At 43.0% G+C, this 12,753-nt stretch overlaps 3 protein-coding genes across 7 annotated transcripts; 1 reads left to right on the forward strand and 2 right to left on the reverse strand.

Moving 5' to 3' along the window:
* Positions 1-2,979: 2,979 nt before the first annotated feature.
* Positions 2,980-7,232, reverse strand: LOC117651773 (solute carrier family 41 member 1-like). 5 transcript variants are annotated; one of them, XM_034396102.1, is made up of 11 exons: positions 7,007-7,232; positions 6,370-6,399; positions 5,634-5,820; positions 5,393-5,560; positions 5,122-5,301; positions 4,899-5,043; positions 4,672-4,818; positions 4,430-4,577; positions 4,129-4,337; positions 3,898-4,046; positions 2,980-3,820 (listed from the first exon to the last, which is right to left on the reverse strand). In XM_034396102.1, exons 3-11 carry the CDS (start codon positions 5,802-5,804, stop codon positions 3,635-3,637), a joined length of 1,503 nt encoding a protein of 500 aa, XP_034251993.1. In that variant the 5' UTR covers positions 5,805-5,820; positions 6,370-6,399; positions 7,007-7,232; the 3' UTR covers positions 2,980-3,634. The 5 variants fall into 5 exon arrangements, with proteins under 5 accessions (XP_034251993.1, XP_034251996.1, XP_034251994.1 ...); XM_034396105.1 differs by having other exon boundaries at positions 7,075-7,214; XM_034396103.1 differs by lacking the exon at positions 6,370-6,399.
* A 270-nt stretch (positions 7,233-7,502) lies between these two features.
* Positions 7,503-10,683, forward strand: LOC117651772 (guanine nucleotide exchange C9orf72-like). Its single transcript, XM_034396101.1, has 7 exons — positions 7,503-7,697; positions 8,109-9,157; positions 9,250-9,498; positions 9,613-9,717; positions 9,796-9,962; positions 10,062-10,223; positions 10,308-10,683. The coding sequence occupies exons 2-7, from the start codon at positions 8,309-8,311 to the stop codon at positions 10,474-10,476; spliced, it is 1,701 nt and encodes a 566-aa protein (XP_034251992.1). The 5' UTR covers positions 7,503-7,697; positions 8,109-8,308; the 3' UTR covers positions 10,477-10,683.
* On the reverse strand, positions 10,682-12,748 carry LOC117651776 (E3 ubiquitin-protein ligase RNF170-like). Its single transcript, XM_034396113.1, has 6 exons — positions 12,428-12,748; positions 12,185-12,282; positions 12,004-12,096; positions 11,842-11,915; positions 11,646-11,765; positions 10,682-11,548 (listed from the first exon to the last, which is right to left on the reverse strand). Exons 1-6 carry the CDS (start codon positions 12,547-12,549, stop codon positions 11,255-11,257), a joined length of 801 nt encoding a protein of 266 aa, XP_034252004.1. The 5' UTR covers positions 12,550-12,748; the 3' UTR covers positions 10,682-11,254.
* Between the last annotated feature and the right edge of the window lie 5 nt (positions 12,749-12,753).

A 12,753-nucleotide genomic window follows, 5' to 3' on the forward strand; every position in this document is an offset into this window, starting at 1 on the left:
CAAGGGTCCTGGACCACGGCCGAAGCGCCAGCGCCGCCGTCCCCGTGTCTTAGTCTTGGCCAAACCACTCCTGGAGCGGCCCCGCCAGGCCCAGCCCGCCGGTGAGTCCGGCGAGGGGGTCACGCAGTCACGCACCGGTTCGCGCGGTGACGGGACGAAACCTCTTTCCTTCTCTCTCCGCGCACAAAGACAATGGGAGGCAGGGAGGGCCCGCCTGGCAGAGCTGGCAGGCAACACTGTCACTTAGGCTCACCTGTCCTGCGTAGCGCCAGGCCGCCAGGCGCAGGCTAGCGCGGGCCAGAGGCCAGGAGAAGAGAAAAGCGGTGCTCGGGCCCGGCAGTGCGCGGCAGAGGGAATTCAAATGACGAATTGATCGACAGTGCGACAGCGCGATGCTTCGCGAGGCGAAAAGGGAAAAGGGACCCACCTCAAGTTTCTGCGAGAACTCCTCCGCGATGCGCTCGTTCTGGCGACTCAGCTCCTCGTTCTTCTCCAGGAGGGCCTTGCCCAGCTCGGCGGCCAGGATCAGGTCCTTCTCCTTCTGCTGGAGCTGCGCGTACACGTCGTCGCCGTCCGCGGCGCCGGGCGCGGCCGCGCTCTCCCGGTGCGGGTGCTGCAGGTGCTCGTGGGCCATCCTGTCGCGCGCCTGCACCTCGTAGATGTAGTCCTCGAGGGCGTACTTGGGCTGCATCCTGTGGCCCTCGCCCATCAGAGAGTCCAGGACGCCGTGGAAGCTGTCGTCCGCGCCGCTCCCCAGGGAGCTGAGCGACCCCAGGGAGCTCAGCGAGGGGCGGCCCTGGGGCGACGTCAGCGACGCCAACGACGTGGACCCCGGCAGCCCCGGCCGCCTGCTGCGGCGGAGGGAGCCCCGCACGGATGTCATGCGGCAAGGCGGCAAGCGTGGCTGGGTGCACTGGCCTCACTGGCCGTGCGAGAATGCAGCGCAGTGCAGCGCAGTGCAGCGCGCCGCACAGGTATCCGACACTAATCCTCACTAACACACACACGCAACCACTCACAAATTCACATAGCACTCCACTTAGGCACTGCCGCCCGTATCCTCTGCACCCTCTTCGCGCAACGTCATGGTGCCGGCCCCCCCGGCCTTCCCGCGCCGCACCATCACGTACAGCACCGCACCGACATGGCGCACTAGGCGCACGCACCCACACACAGACACACGCGATATGTCGTTCGCGAACTCGCTAACAGCACGCAGCCAAGTGCCACGGAAATGCGGAACGGCCCGGCGCCCTGCGCTGCTGGAAGCGTACTGGGCGGCTGGCGGCGGGGCGGCGCGGCTGAAGCTGAACCGGATCGCGTTCGCGGCCGCCGCGGCTCGCGGCCCCCACCCCCACTGCGGGACGACCCCCACTGCCCCCACCACACCGTGCCGTCGCACCTCGAAGAAGCCACCGCACCGCGAGCCTTGTCGGCAGGTGCCTTTGGTGCCTCTAGACCGCGGCGCCATCTGTTGGCAGGACTCCCCGAACTAGGACCAAGGAGGCGTTGGATGGGTTGCCTACCCCTCGGGCGGACACTGCACACTGTGCCTCGGCCTGATCAGGCTCGGACTGGCAGAAAAATCTGCCGGGGCCTTCGGATTTGGACCAGTAACGTCACAAAGTTGAGCAAAAAGTGATTGAATCTCCGAAAGTAGCAGTTTTCGCTGAATTGGGGCGGCCACTGTGTCCAATCTAGTTGCCGTAAAGGCCTCCCTCGACGTCCTAGTATTCTTAAGACCCTACTCTTTCGTGCCCTGTATCGGGAAGACGTTGACCACAACGATTTCGCCTTTGACCGCAACGATTTTGGGCCCAAAGTTGATCAAAAAGTGGTCGAATCTCGGAAATTTGCTGATTTTGCTGACTTTGGGCGGCCACTGTGTCCAATCTAGCAGCCGTAAAAGGCCGCCCTCGACGCCCTAGTATTCTTAAGACCCTACTCTTTCGTGCCCTGTATCGGGAAGACGTTGACCACAACGATTTCGCCTGTGACCGCGCAACGATTTTGGGACCAAAGTTGGTCAAAAAGTGGTCGAATTTCGGAAATTTGCTGATTTTGCTGACTTTGGGCGGCCACTGTGTCCTATCTAGTTGCCGTAAAGGCCTCCCTCGACGTCCTAGTATTCTTAAGACCCTACTCTTTCGTGCCCTGTATCGGGAAGACGTTGACCACAACGATTTCGCCTTTGACCGCAACGATTTTGGGACCAAAGTTGATCAAAAAGTGGTCGAATCTCGGAAATTTGCTGATTTTGCTGACTTTGGTCGGCCACTGTGTCCAATCTAGCTGCCGTAAAGGCCTCCCTCGACGTCCTAGTATTCTTAAGACCCTACTCTTTCGTGCCCTGTATCGGGAAGACGTTGACCACAACGATTTCGCCTTTGACCGCAACGATTTTGGGCCCAAAGTTGATCAAAAAGTGGTCGAATCTCTGAAATTTGCTGATTTTGCTGACTTTGGGCGGCCACTGTGTCCAATCTAGCAGCCGTAAAAGGCCGCCCTCGACGCCCTAGTATTCTTAAGACCCTACTCTTTCGTGCCCTGTATCGGGAAGACGTTGACCACAACGATTTCGCCTTTGACCGCAACGATTTTGGGACCAAAGTTGGTCAAAAAGTGGTCGAATTTCGGAAATTTGCTGATTTTGCTGACTTTGGGCGGCCACTGTGTCCAATCTAGTAGCCGTAAAAGGCCGCCCTACTCTTTCATACCCTGTATCGGGAAGGCTATTGACCGCAACTAGTTTGGGAGCAGTAGCCTCACAAAGTTGGGTAAAATCATAATGATGATCGGGGGCCTTTTGCGGTCTTATCCGCTGGGGCCTTTTGGGGGCCAGTCCGACTCTGTGCCTGATATACCGGAGACTAAGGTACTAGCTACGTCTCTCTGCCTGAGGTACAGCGCACCCGCCAAAGAGTAGGTCGTTTTGAGTTCTGGAGGCTCAGGGATAAGGTCTCATCAGTCAAATACAAATTTAAATTTTATACACTTTTTATTGAAATTATAACAATAAAAACAAAACTTAAAACACTGCAACTCAGATAATCAAGTACAGAAAAAGTTCCTCTTAAAGCAGGTAAGGGTTTCTAAAATTCAAACAGTCACTCTGTAGGAGAAATATTAAAACATTTCATTATTCAAAACATAGCAGAGGGGAGTGTGAAAACACACTAAGCACCCATTAAAAAAGAAAACAAGAATAACAAGGATACCAAAGAAATTGGTACTTAACATTAGGCAGTCATTCTTTACCCTTAATCCTCTTCTACTCAAAAGAATGAAGGAAAAGCAAAATTTGATTTGGCATAAAGTATGGTACAGAGTTTCACTTGAAAGAATAAGATGGGATTGTCCCACTTCAAGGAAAATTTGATGATACCAATTTTTCTAGGAACATTAAATGAGGGTAAAGAACAATTGATTAAAAAGTATCATGGCCTCTATGGAACACAATGTGCTTTTTATATTAAAAACAATGGTGCAGTAGCTGCACTTACTGGCACATTTAACATTATCAACACATAAAACATTAAGTATTAAGATGCATAAATACATCGGAGGCACACTTGGAAACAACCCCACAAAACTCATCACAGGCTCTGATTCAGTCTCTAAACGAGCAATGCTCTCAGTCACCCACATCACTGTCTCTATCACCAATCAAATACAGTAACTGGAAGGCCAAAGCCAGCAGGCCAGTTCCTAAGAGGTCACCAATAGCTGTTAAGTAAGGTATGGCAGAATTGTCTGGATCAATTCCTTCTTTCCACATCCAAAGAGTCATCACATGTGCAATGTACAAAAGAAGTATCACCTGAGGAAAAAAAAAGTTAAATTAAATTGTGACAAAACAGCAATTATAATCTCAGGGGGCATAGTGCATTAACTCACCTGAAGAACTGCAGCTGCAAGATAGATTAGCATAAAAATCGCTGTGAAGGAAGTATGTCCAGCATGTAAATAGCTGATAGTGTAGGAGAATATAAGATGTCCAGGGATGACCATACCAAGAAGTACTCTTGCGGTTCTTGAATGGCTACCTACAAGGGAGTTAACACAATGTAAATTGAAAGGGCAACAAAGCAACAATTTTAAGACATAAATACAGCATGAAAAACAAACCTGAACCACAGAAGGCAGCAAATGGACTGAGACACAGGGCAGGTGTTCCAGGAGGAAAATAACCGGGATGTCCTCTTTGATGTAAAGATGTTGAAATGCGAGATGCTTGAACAGCAACCAGATTTCCTCCAACACCATTGATCACTGGTTGGAATACTGCTATTCCTTTGAAATTACTCACAGTAAAATCCAGAATTAAACCTCCAGCACTGAAAAAAAAAAAGGAAGCAGGTTTCAAATAATAATCAACACAAAAGTAAAGCAAAGAGTACATTTATGATGCCATTCCAATCAAACTTACCTACTTATAACCATGGACGATATGACTGGAGTCCAACCGCTGTCCAGAACTTCTTTGGTGTAATGGTTAGAGGCAGCAATATAGCCCCACAATGGTGTAAGAAAAAGGCATCCCAGGATTATGGCGGGTGCCAACCAATGGTTTTGACCTAGCATAGCATACATAATTCATCTCATCATATTCAGACAAACCCTATTCACTCAGCTATCTAATAAAATAATACAAACAGTCTTTGGTATTACCTATGGCTTCAAATAACATAGATGCAATCCATGATAACAGGGCTAAAGTAGTCAGATCACCCAAACTTGCAGCAATTGGAGTGGCAACATTATCTGGGTTTATGTTCACCCAGCGAGAAAACAAAATCACAGCCACCATAATCATACCTGGCAAAGACATTCAGTCAACAAATAATTAGCTATGCCAATAAATACTTTATAAATATTTCCAGGGGGTTGAAACTTACCAAGAACAAAGCTGGCAAGGGAAGCAGTTAGCATGGAGCTAGCACAAAGCAGCAATGCATGGTCAAATTCAAACTCTCCATTCGGTATCCAGCCCATTACAACAGCAGCAATGGCAGCTAGAGACCCAACTACAATGGCTTGACACTGAATGAAAGAAAATGGATGTTGTAATTAGTGATTGAAGACTTAATTAGAGTTTGTAAATTTATTAAAAGTACTCACCTGAATAAGAGCCATATTGCCAGCTATCAGTTTCCACTGCTCTTTGCGACTATCCATAATGCCTAAATTTGCTTGGGTTGACAAACGTGATGCCAAAGTCATTTCAAGGTTTCCCTTGAGGCCCAATAAAGCAGGTACTAATATAAAAACTTCAGTCACAACTCGGAATACATCCCAATGCTGCAGATCAGAAATACATGTTTTGGACAATAAACACACAATGCAAAGATAACCAAGGGAATGCCAAAAAAAAAGTGAGATAATGAAGTACCTGCACAACATCTAGAACCAAACCAGCTCCAACCATACCCAGCCCGGCAACGAGAAAGGGTACAAAAACTTGAATGGTTGTTAGCCAGACATTCTCTGCAACAGAGTCCTCCTCAATACTATTTGGCATCTGCAGCTTTTTCCTCTTGATTTTTTTCCTTGAAGGATGCTAGAAAACATTCAGTAAACATTCAGTAAACATTCAATAAAAATTACATAAATCAATAAAATTCAATGAGCACCTCTGAATTCACCACCAGTTGAACAGTGTCATCATCATCCATGGTATAAAGCTGTTCTCCTTCCTCCTCCTCACCCTCTTCTTCTCCATCACCTTTATTTGACATCCTTGCTTTGTGTTTTCTTCTACGTCGTCCACTCTTCCTGTTACCGGGGGAGGGTCTCCCAGCCATTCTTCAAATTCAGCTCCTACAGAAGACACAAGTTAGAATTAGGAACAATGGGAGTAGGATCAATTCTCCTCAGCTCTTAAAAGCCCTGACAAAAAGCAAAAACAGATAATTAATTGTCAACTATTAAAATTGGAATGAGGTTACATGGATTAGATCATAAAATGTTAAGAAAATGCAAGCCCAATGACACATCTACCATAATAAATAAATTAACTAATAATTAAACGTAAAATCTCAGAGACCACTGTCTTACTCTTTCCAAAGTAAATGAAAACACGTGATAAATAAAAGGTCCCTTTTAAACAAGCTGCCTCAACAATGGCCTCATCATAAAATCCTGGCCATTACCAGCAGGGCACTATGCCAGCACTATAAATAGCTCAGCTAGAGACTGGGCAGGCCCCTGGCTAAGCATTCAAAGATATTAATTCCTTCATCATATGACCAAAAAAAAGTATAAAATAAATGTCAAAAAATTTCTGACATATTGTTAAGATACCAAGATAATGCTTATAGAGTAGGATAGAGCTTATAGAGAGGGGCACGGCAACGGCAAGGTACTTACCTCCATTACAACCAACACCTCTAAAGCATGCTGAAAGAAATTTGTGCAAAGCGTATTAGTTTAAATCAATGAAAATAAAATTTTCCAACCAACTTTATACAGAGGCTATTTTAAAAAAGCCGGTATCATGCAATGCTATTCAATGATAAATTTGGCAAAATACCATGTCAAGCAACTAAAGCATTACTTCCAAACAAAATGTCAAGAAAAGTTATTCAGTTGAAGAAGATAAAACTTCAGTACACAGCACACTGAAAAATCGATCAAGTAAAATTTGACATTGAATTAAAGCAAGTCACTGCTGGGTGAAATTCACTAGAATATCAAGGGCTTCAGCAAAAGGTGCACAATGAATGAGTAAGAGAAACAATGGAAAGTTCATGAACTACATTCTGAATTTTTTTAAAAATATCAGTACCTTTCATCATTTATTTACAACTCCAACGCTACAGTAAAAACCAAGAAGAACCGAGTTCAAAACCAATAGAGGTGCGACAATTACTTATAATACTCAAAATCTAGAGTTCAAAGTGCGAATAGAACTAAAAGCCATTCCATTCCACCGCTTACACCGTACACTTCGATTTAAGGGACAGTTTTGAAAAATAAGGAGAGAAAAATTTTAAGTTAGACTTACTTTGTTATGATTAGTGATCATGACCTGTCCAAAGCAAAGGTGTACATCATTGTAACAGCATTACATACGGAAACTGTTCTGAACAAAAGGACTCGTTGAGCTCTAACGCATAGTCAGGAAAATTAACCGGTTTCGACGTGTCAAATTTGACACTGAACACAAATCCCAATCCCAGGTTATGTTTCTCGTGGTTCCTGTACAAAACGTTCTGTTGGCCACTTTTCGAGTGAAACGTTGCCAACCCCCAAAAAAAGAATTTGCACTGAAAACTCGTGAAGACGATAGAAATAGAAGCCCTGCAGTGAATTAGACAGACATCTGGAATGTATTTCAATGCAATGCGTTTAATATACAGCAAAACTGTGCCGTGCTGTTCCCATGGTAAATTGCCAATCGTACGCGGAATTCCCTAGAACGGCTGTTTGCTAGGCTGGTCAGTTCCGGAAGTGCCAATAAGCATCCAAACAGTTAAAGGCACGACAACCGAAAGAGGTATATTCGCAGTATTTTTTTTGAACTGTGGGGGGTTTCCGGTCCCAATCTCTTCAAACTACAACATCACATCAGCCCCTTCTTTGTTTTAGTTTTTATTATTTTTACGTTGACCATGAAGTATTCCATTTTCACTCTTTCAAGATCAGCTTTGCACAAAACCCTGCATTAGTAACTGTGTTTGAAATGAACGTGAAAGGTATGTCCTAAAACTTTTCGTAGATTCCTAAACATAACCTGACAATCTGACTGCACTTGCAGGTTTCGATTGATGACATTTGTTTGTTGAATAAACTCTATCCTCTGTAATGGAGCATAACTTAAAGTATTTCCACCTCTCGTATTGTCTCGAATTGTCTCCCTCATTTACTTGATCTAAGATCTGTTTTGTATGTCACCCCCATCCTCTTCTGCTTTGCTCTCGTTTCCTGTCACTGTATTCTGTCATATGTCAAACAAATTCAACAAATCAATGTTATGGGGGAAGGAGGAAACGCCTTGTAGAAAGTCTATAGAATTTGGGCCATTACCCAAACTATGATCAGGCCATATTATTCTTCTCCAAATAGGAGAAAAAATTATCTAATGCTTCTTTCTTTGTCCTACACAGGATGCACATCACACTCACACAAAATTCCATTCCACTACAGTTAGTTTCAGACTAACGAAATGCATATGCTTTATGCATTGCCTCCATATGAAAGAGATGGTCCAATATCTCTCCTACTATGAACGACATCATTTACTGTAAAAATATGGAATGTGTATTAGGAATTTCATCTCGGTGGTAATTTATGATAGATTTGAACTATGTTCACCGTATCTAATCATAGTTCGTCAATTATGGATGAAACCAACTGTCACAAACCTTGTGAGATTGTTGGTAAAGCTGTATCTGATAAGAGAAAGGGTGATTTGTCACCGCCAATGATTCGTTCTGTAGCCATGAGTGCCAACATAGCAAGTACAGTGCAAGATGAAGTAAAGCATTTGATCAAAGTAAACCCTCTACCAGCAGAATCTGCATCTAAGTATGAAGTATTAAGGATGTCACCAGAACCAAATGAAGAAAATTCTGACTTCAGTGACACATACTCAGCTGATAATGACTATCCAAGCATTGACCTGCATTGCATATCCATCTGTTCTCATGTGCTGCCGAATGATGATGACTCTATTATTTCTGCAATGGTATTATCTCGATGGGATGACATTATGGGCCCAAGGACAATACGGGCTTGGCTGCCTGAAAATGTCAATGAAAGTGAGGGTTCCTCTGACATGGAAGTTATGAAATTCACTTCCCCTCGAAGTGTTAAAGCAGCCTGTCAATTTTCGTGCCCACACCAAATGTCATCAAAAGTCAACAAAATTTTGCTCATGAAAGCTATCAAGTATGTTACTAGTCATACAGTTAACTACACATGTGTGACTGGTAGCTCGACACCAGAGGAGAACACAAGTGCAATGTTCGTCGTACCAGATTTGGATATGGTGGCTCAGTCATTAATGTTTCATGTTCCTCTAAGTGGGTCATCTCCGTATTCTCTGGCAGTGCTTGTCAAGTACAGCAATTATTCAAAATTGTTGCCACTTCGAAAACTTTGTCAGCATTGGCTTGAAAGACTCTCTGTGAGATTGTCTGACTTTTTGCTTTCGGTGGGTGAAATATTACTTGTTTGCATTTGCAACATTTTTAAAAACAATTTATGGTATGTGTATTAACATTTGTGACTCTTGTCCTGTTTTAGGTTTCTGATGTTCAAGGACTGGAAGGTGTTGAAATACCTCCAAGCTCTATGGTTGATTCTTGGATGGTGGAAATGTGTAACATGCTTATTTCACTACAAGTAAATGGTTTAGGAGAGCTGTGTGCACTGCAGTCGTATCTCTCTGCAAGCACACTAGGAAATCCAATTGTTGAGCGTGCTGTCACATCCCACCTGCAGACCTCTGGCTGCACTATTGTGATGGGAAACAACACAACCGACATAAACTCTGTAAGTGCTTCCATCAATATCTTGTCATTTCCTTGTTTATATTTTTGGATACCTTATGACTTAAGGTCTTCACTATTTTTGTTATTTTCAATTGTTTATCTTTTCTTTCTTCAGATGATATCTTTCCTTGCTTTATTCATGGATGAGGAGGCTCGTTGCTGCTCAAGACTTGTTCGCTCTGGTCAACGCTACACCTTTCAGATTGGACTTTACCTTCAGGTAAATCTTTGTACAATTCAGTACTAATAAGAGAGAAACTGCTGTGTTAGGCATTAACTTGCACAATTTGCATTTCAGGGCCTGCTTTTGGATGAATTTGGATGCCGTGATTTAAGTACCGAAGAACTCCTTGACAATCCCCTGCCTGTTACTTGGGTGGACCTCAGTAAGAGTGCAGGGATCGCTGGAGCAATTCGTCAAGGCTTGCCCCTTCACCAACACCAGAGCAAAGGGGATCAGTCTGAGTAAGGTTCATTTCTTATGAAATATAAACTTTGTGTCATGTTTTTATTTTGATTGTAAATTACTGTACTTATTAATTGTTATATTCATCTGCACACCAGGAGTGTAATGATAGTTTTCAAGGAAGAATCCAGCTTGGTTCGTGGATTAGTACGTGACTTGAAGCAGTTGCCTCCTCATCAATGGGCTGGAGTTGTGTCAATATTTATGCAGCAGCTGCACAAACTGGCTTTGACTCTACTAAGTGTCATCCATTGGAATGGGTATGTACCATTTGCCTCTTTGGCTTAGAAGCACTATCCAACTAAAGAATAGTTCTAATAATGTTGGCTTCTTTGGTATGACAGTGTTCCACCATTAACAGATAGGCCCAAGAACATTACCGACAATCCTACCATCCGCCACTTGTGTTCAACTCTTCACATCGATGATGCTACATTCCGAATGGTTCTAGCGCATGCAGATAAAATAAGACCTGGTGCTTATCGCCTTGTTATGGAGGGTTCATTGCGATGAGAGATCATTTGAAGTTTGATCTTGGCTTTTCCTTAAGTCTTTCTTGTAAAGTTCTATGTCTGTGTTTATTTGCCTTTTAAAATATTTAATACTTGGAGAATCTGTATTCCTTACCTAATTCAAAACTGTTGAGTATTTTTTGATGATCTGTCTGTGATAAATAAAGTTAATTTTATAAGACAATTATTAGTTTAAATTTTGCAACCAGATCTGACTAATTTATTTCTGTTATTTTTATTGCACATGTTATTCAGAAAGGAAAGGTTATCTACCTTGAAGCAAGAGGGTGAATTCTTGACCTAGATTTTACATACCATACATAATTTTGTTGGACTCCTAACATGTGGTAGCATACATTTAAAAATATTACATCAGTCTCACAAAGTTAAAAGAAACATTCTATTAATTAGAGTTGGAAAAAAAAAATCTCTTTTTCATATGATTAATAAATACATCACAAAGTCTTTAAGCTATTCTAAAACATTCACTACATAAGTTACAGCTTTCACAGAACTGAAGGAGGTGCTTAAAACAATGAAGGTCATAAGCTAAAAATCAAACGCTATAGTAGGGTGTAACAAGAAAGGAAAACCTATGAGGAAGTGACCCCAATGGACTCATTCGAATACGAATCATGTTGCTTGGCAAACTGAAATATGCTTTTTAACTCTTTGAAAAACAAAGTTCTCATCACATAATGACTAGGCAAATAACTACAAAATGTTGATCCCAAACCAATACACATTTCCATGACAAGTCCACATTACTCAAATGATATTCAAGTGAGAACGTGATTCATCCCCTGTCCCCTGCTCACAACTAATCGTCGGTACAAGATACTGAGGTAAATTGCAAGGAGAACAACCACCATAACATCATCCAAAAGCCCAAGTGCACCAAAGGCAGCCTCAGGGACCAAGTCGAGAGGTGAAGCCAAGTACATGACAGCTGCCGCAAAGAAGAGAGCGATTCGCAAACGGAATATTGTGTGAGCAGTGTCTCCATCAGATCGCAAAATTTCTCGCCACATATGACGTACTGTTGTAGGAAAGTCACGAAGATGAGACCAGAGCTGTAAAAAATAGAAAAAAATTAGAGAAGTAAAAATTACCAATGAGTCTATGCTTCTGACATCAGTCTCTAAAGAACAATGCACTAGAACAACTTACAGAAGAATGCTGTCCTGAAAATCTACGATTATAATACTGAACCATTTCTCTAATTGAGTTTCGCTCTTCAGATTCAGTATGCAGTTCTTCCTCTGAGAAGCATTCATAAAATATAGAGACCTGTACAAACAAAACCATGTCTTCTGAAAATTTCACACAAAGCGACTTAACATGCCCTTTGATCAGAAAGACTTACAGACTGTCGGCACAGTGGACATCGTACAGCACGTAATGCAAATTGATGACTTGTCAGAGCAGATATGCATGGGCCTAGGAGAAGATGGAAAAAAGGCAAAATCAGGACCTTCATTAAACAGCAATGGATTTTCAGATGTTTGGCTTTGATAATGATCCCTACCACAGAAAAGGTGGCCACAATTTGTTTCTAATGGGAACTTAAACTGACCAATGCAGATTGAACACGTATCTGTATTAAAATGAGTCCGATTTCCTGTAACGAGAAGTCACAACGACATGGCATGAAAGAAATCATGATGTAGTTTAGAGTTCACACATAATTTCCTTTATAAAATTCATACTGTTAGGACTTTCGCTAGGACTTTCAGTATCCGGCTGGTACAGCCAAGCAGGGAGCCAATCGGTCCAATTTCTTCGGGATGTTGACATATCTCCATTGCTGCAAATTGAAATGTAATAATTTTGGTTTCACTAAGTGTAGATAATTGTCATATCACAGAATTGGCACAGAGAATAACAAGAACAATGTTGACATTTAAAACTTGAAAAAAATAACAAGTGTAATGTTTCAAAACGAACCTTACCTGTTGGTATTAGGTTGAGTAAACTGTTCAAACAAGAACTTGGCCACTAAGATCAAAAATATAAAAGTAGGAGCCACGAGAGCCAAAATGACTTCATTGCCAATACCTTTGAAGTATTGCATTTTGAACTTTACACGTCACCTTTGTCGTTAAAACATGCCTAAGAAAGGGAATTACTCCCCATTCGAAGTTCATCGGCCCTCTTTCGTCACCTTTGTTTCCTTCCCTGGTGGAAGAAGCAGGTAACCTCGCGGTTTGATGACATTCGCCGAATCATGAAGAAATGTTCTCTCCCTTCCGCCCCCCGCTCCCAGGAACTCCCTCCG

The sequence above is a fragment of the Thrips palmi genome, unplaced genomic scaffold (genome assembly GCF_012932325.1).
Source record: "Thrips palmi isolate BJ-2018 unplaced genomic scaffold, TpBJ-2018v1 HiC_scaffold_6, whole genome shotgun sequence".
Lineage (NCBI taxonomy): Eukaryota > Metazoa > Arthropoda > Insecta > Thysanoptera > Thripidae > Thrips > Thrips palmi.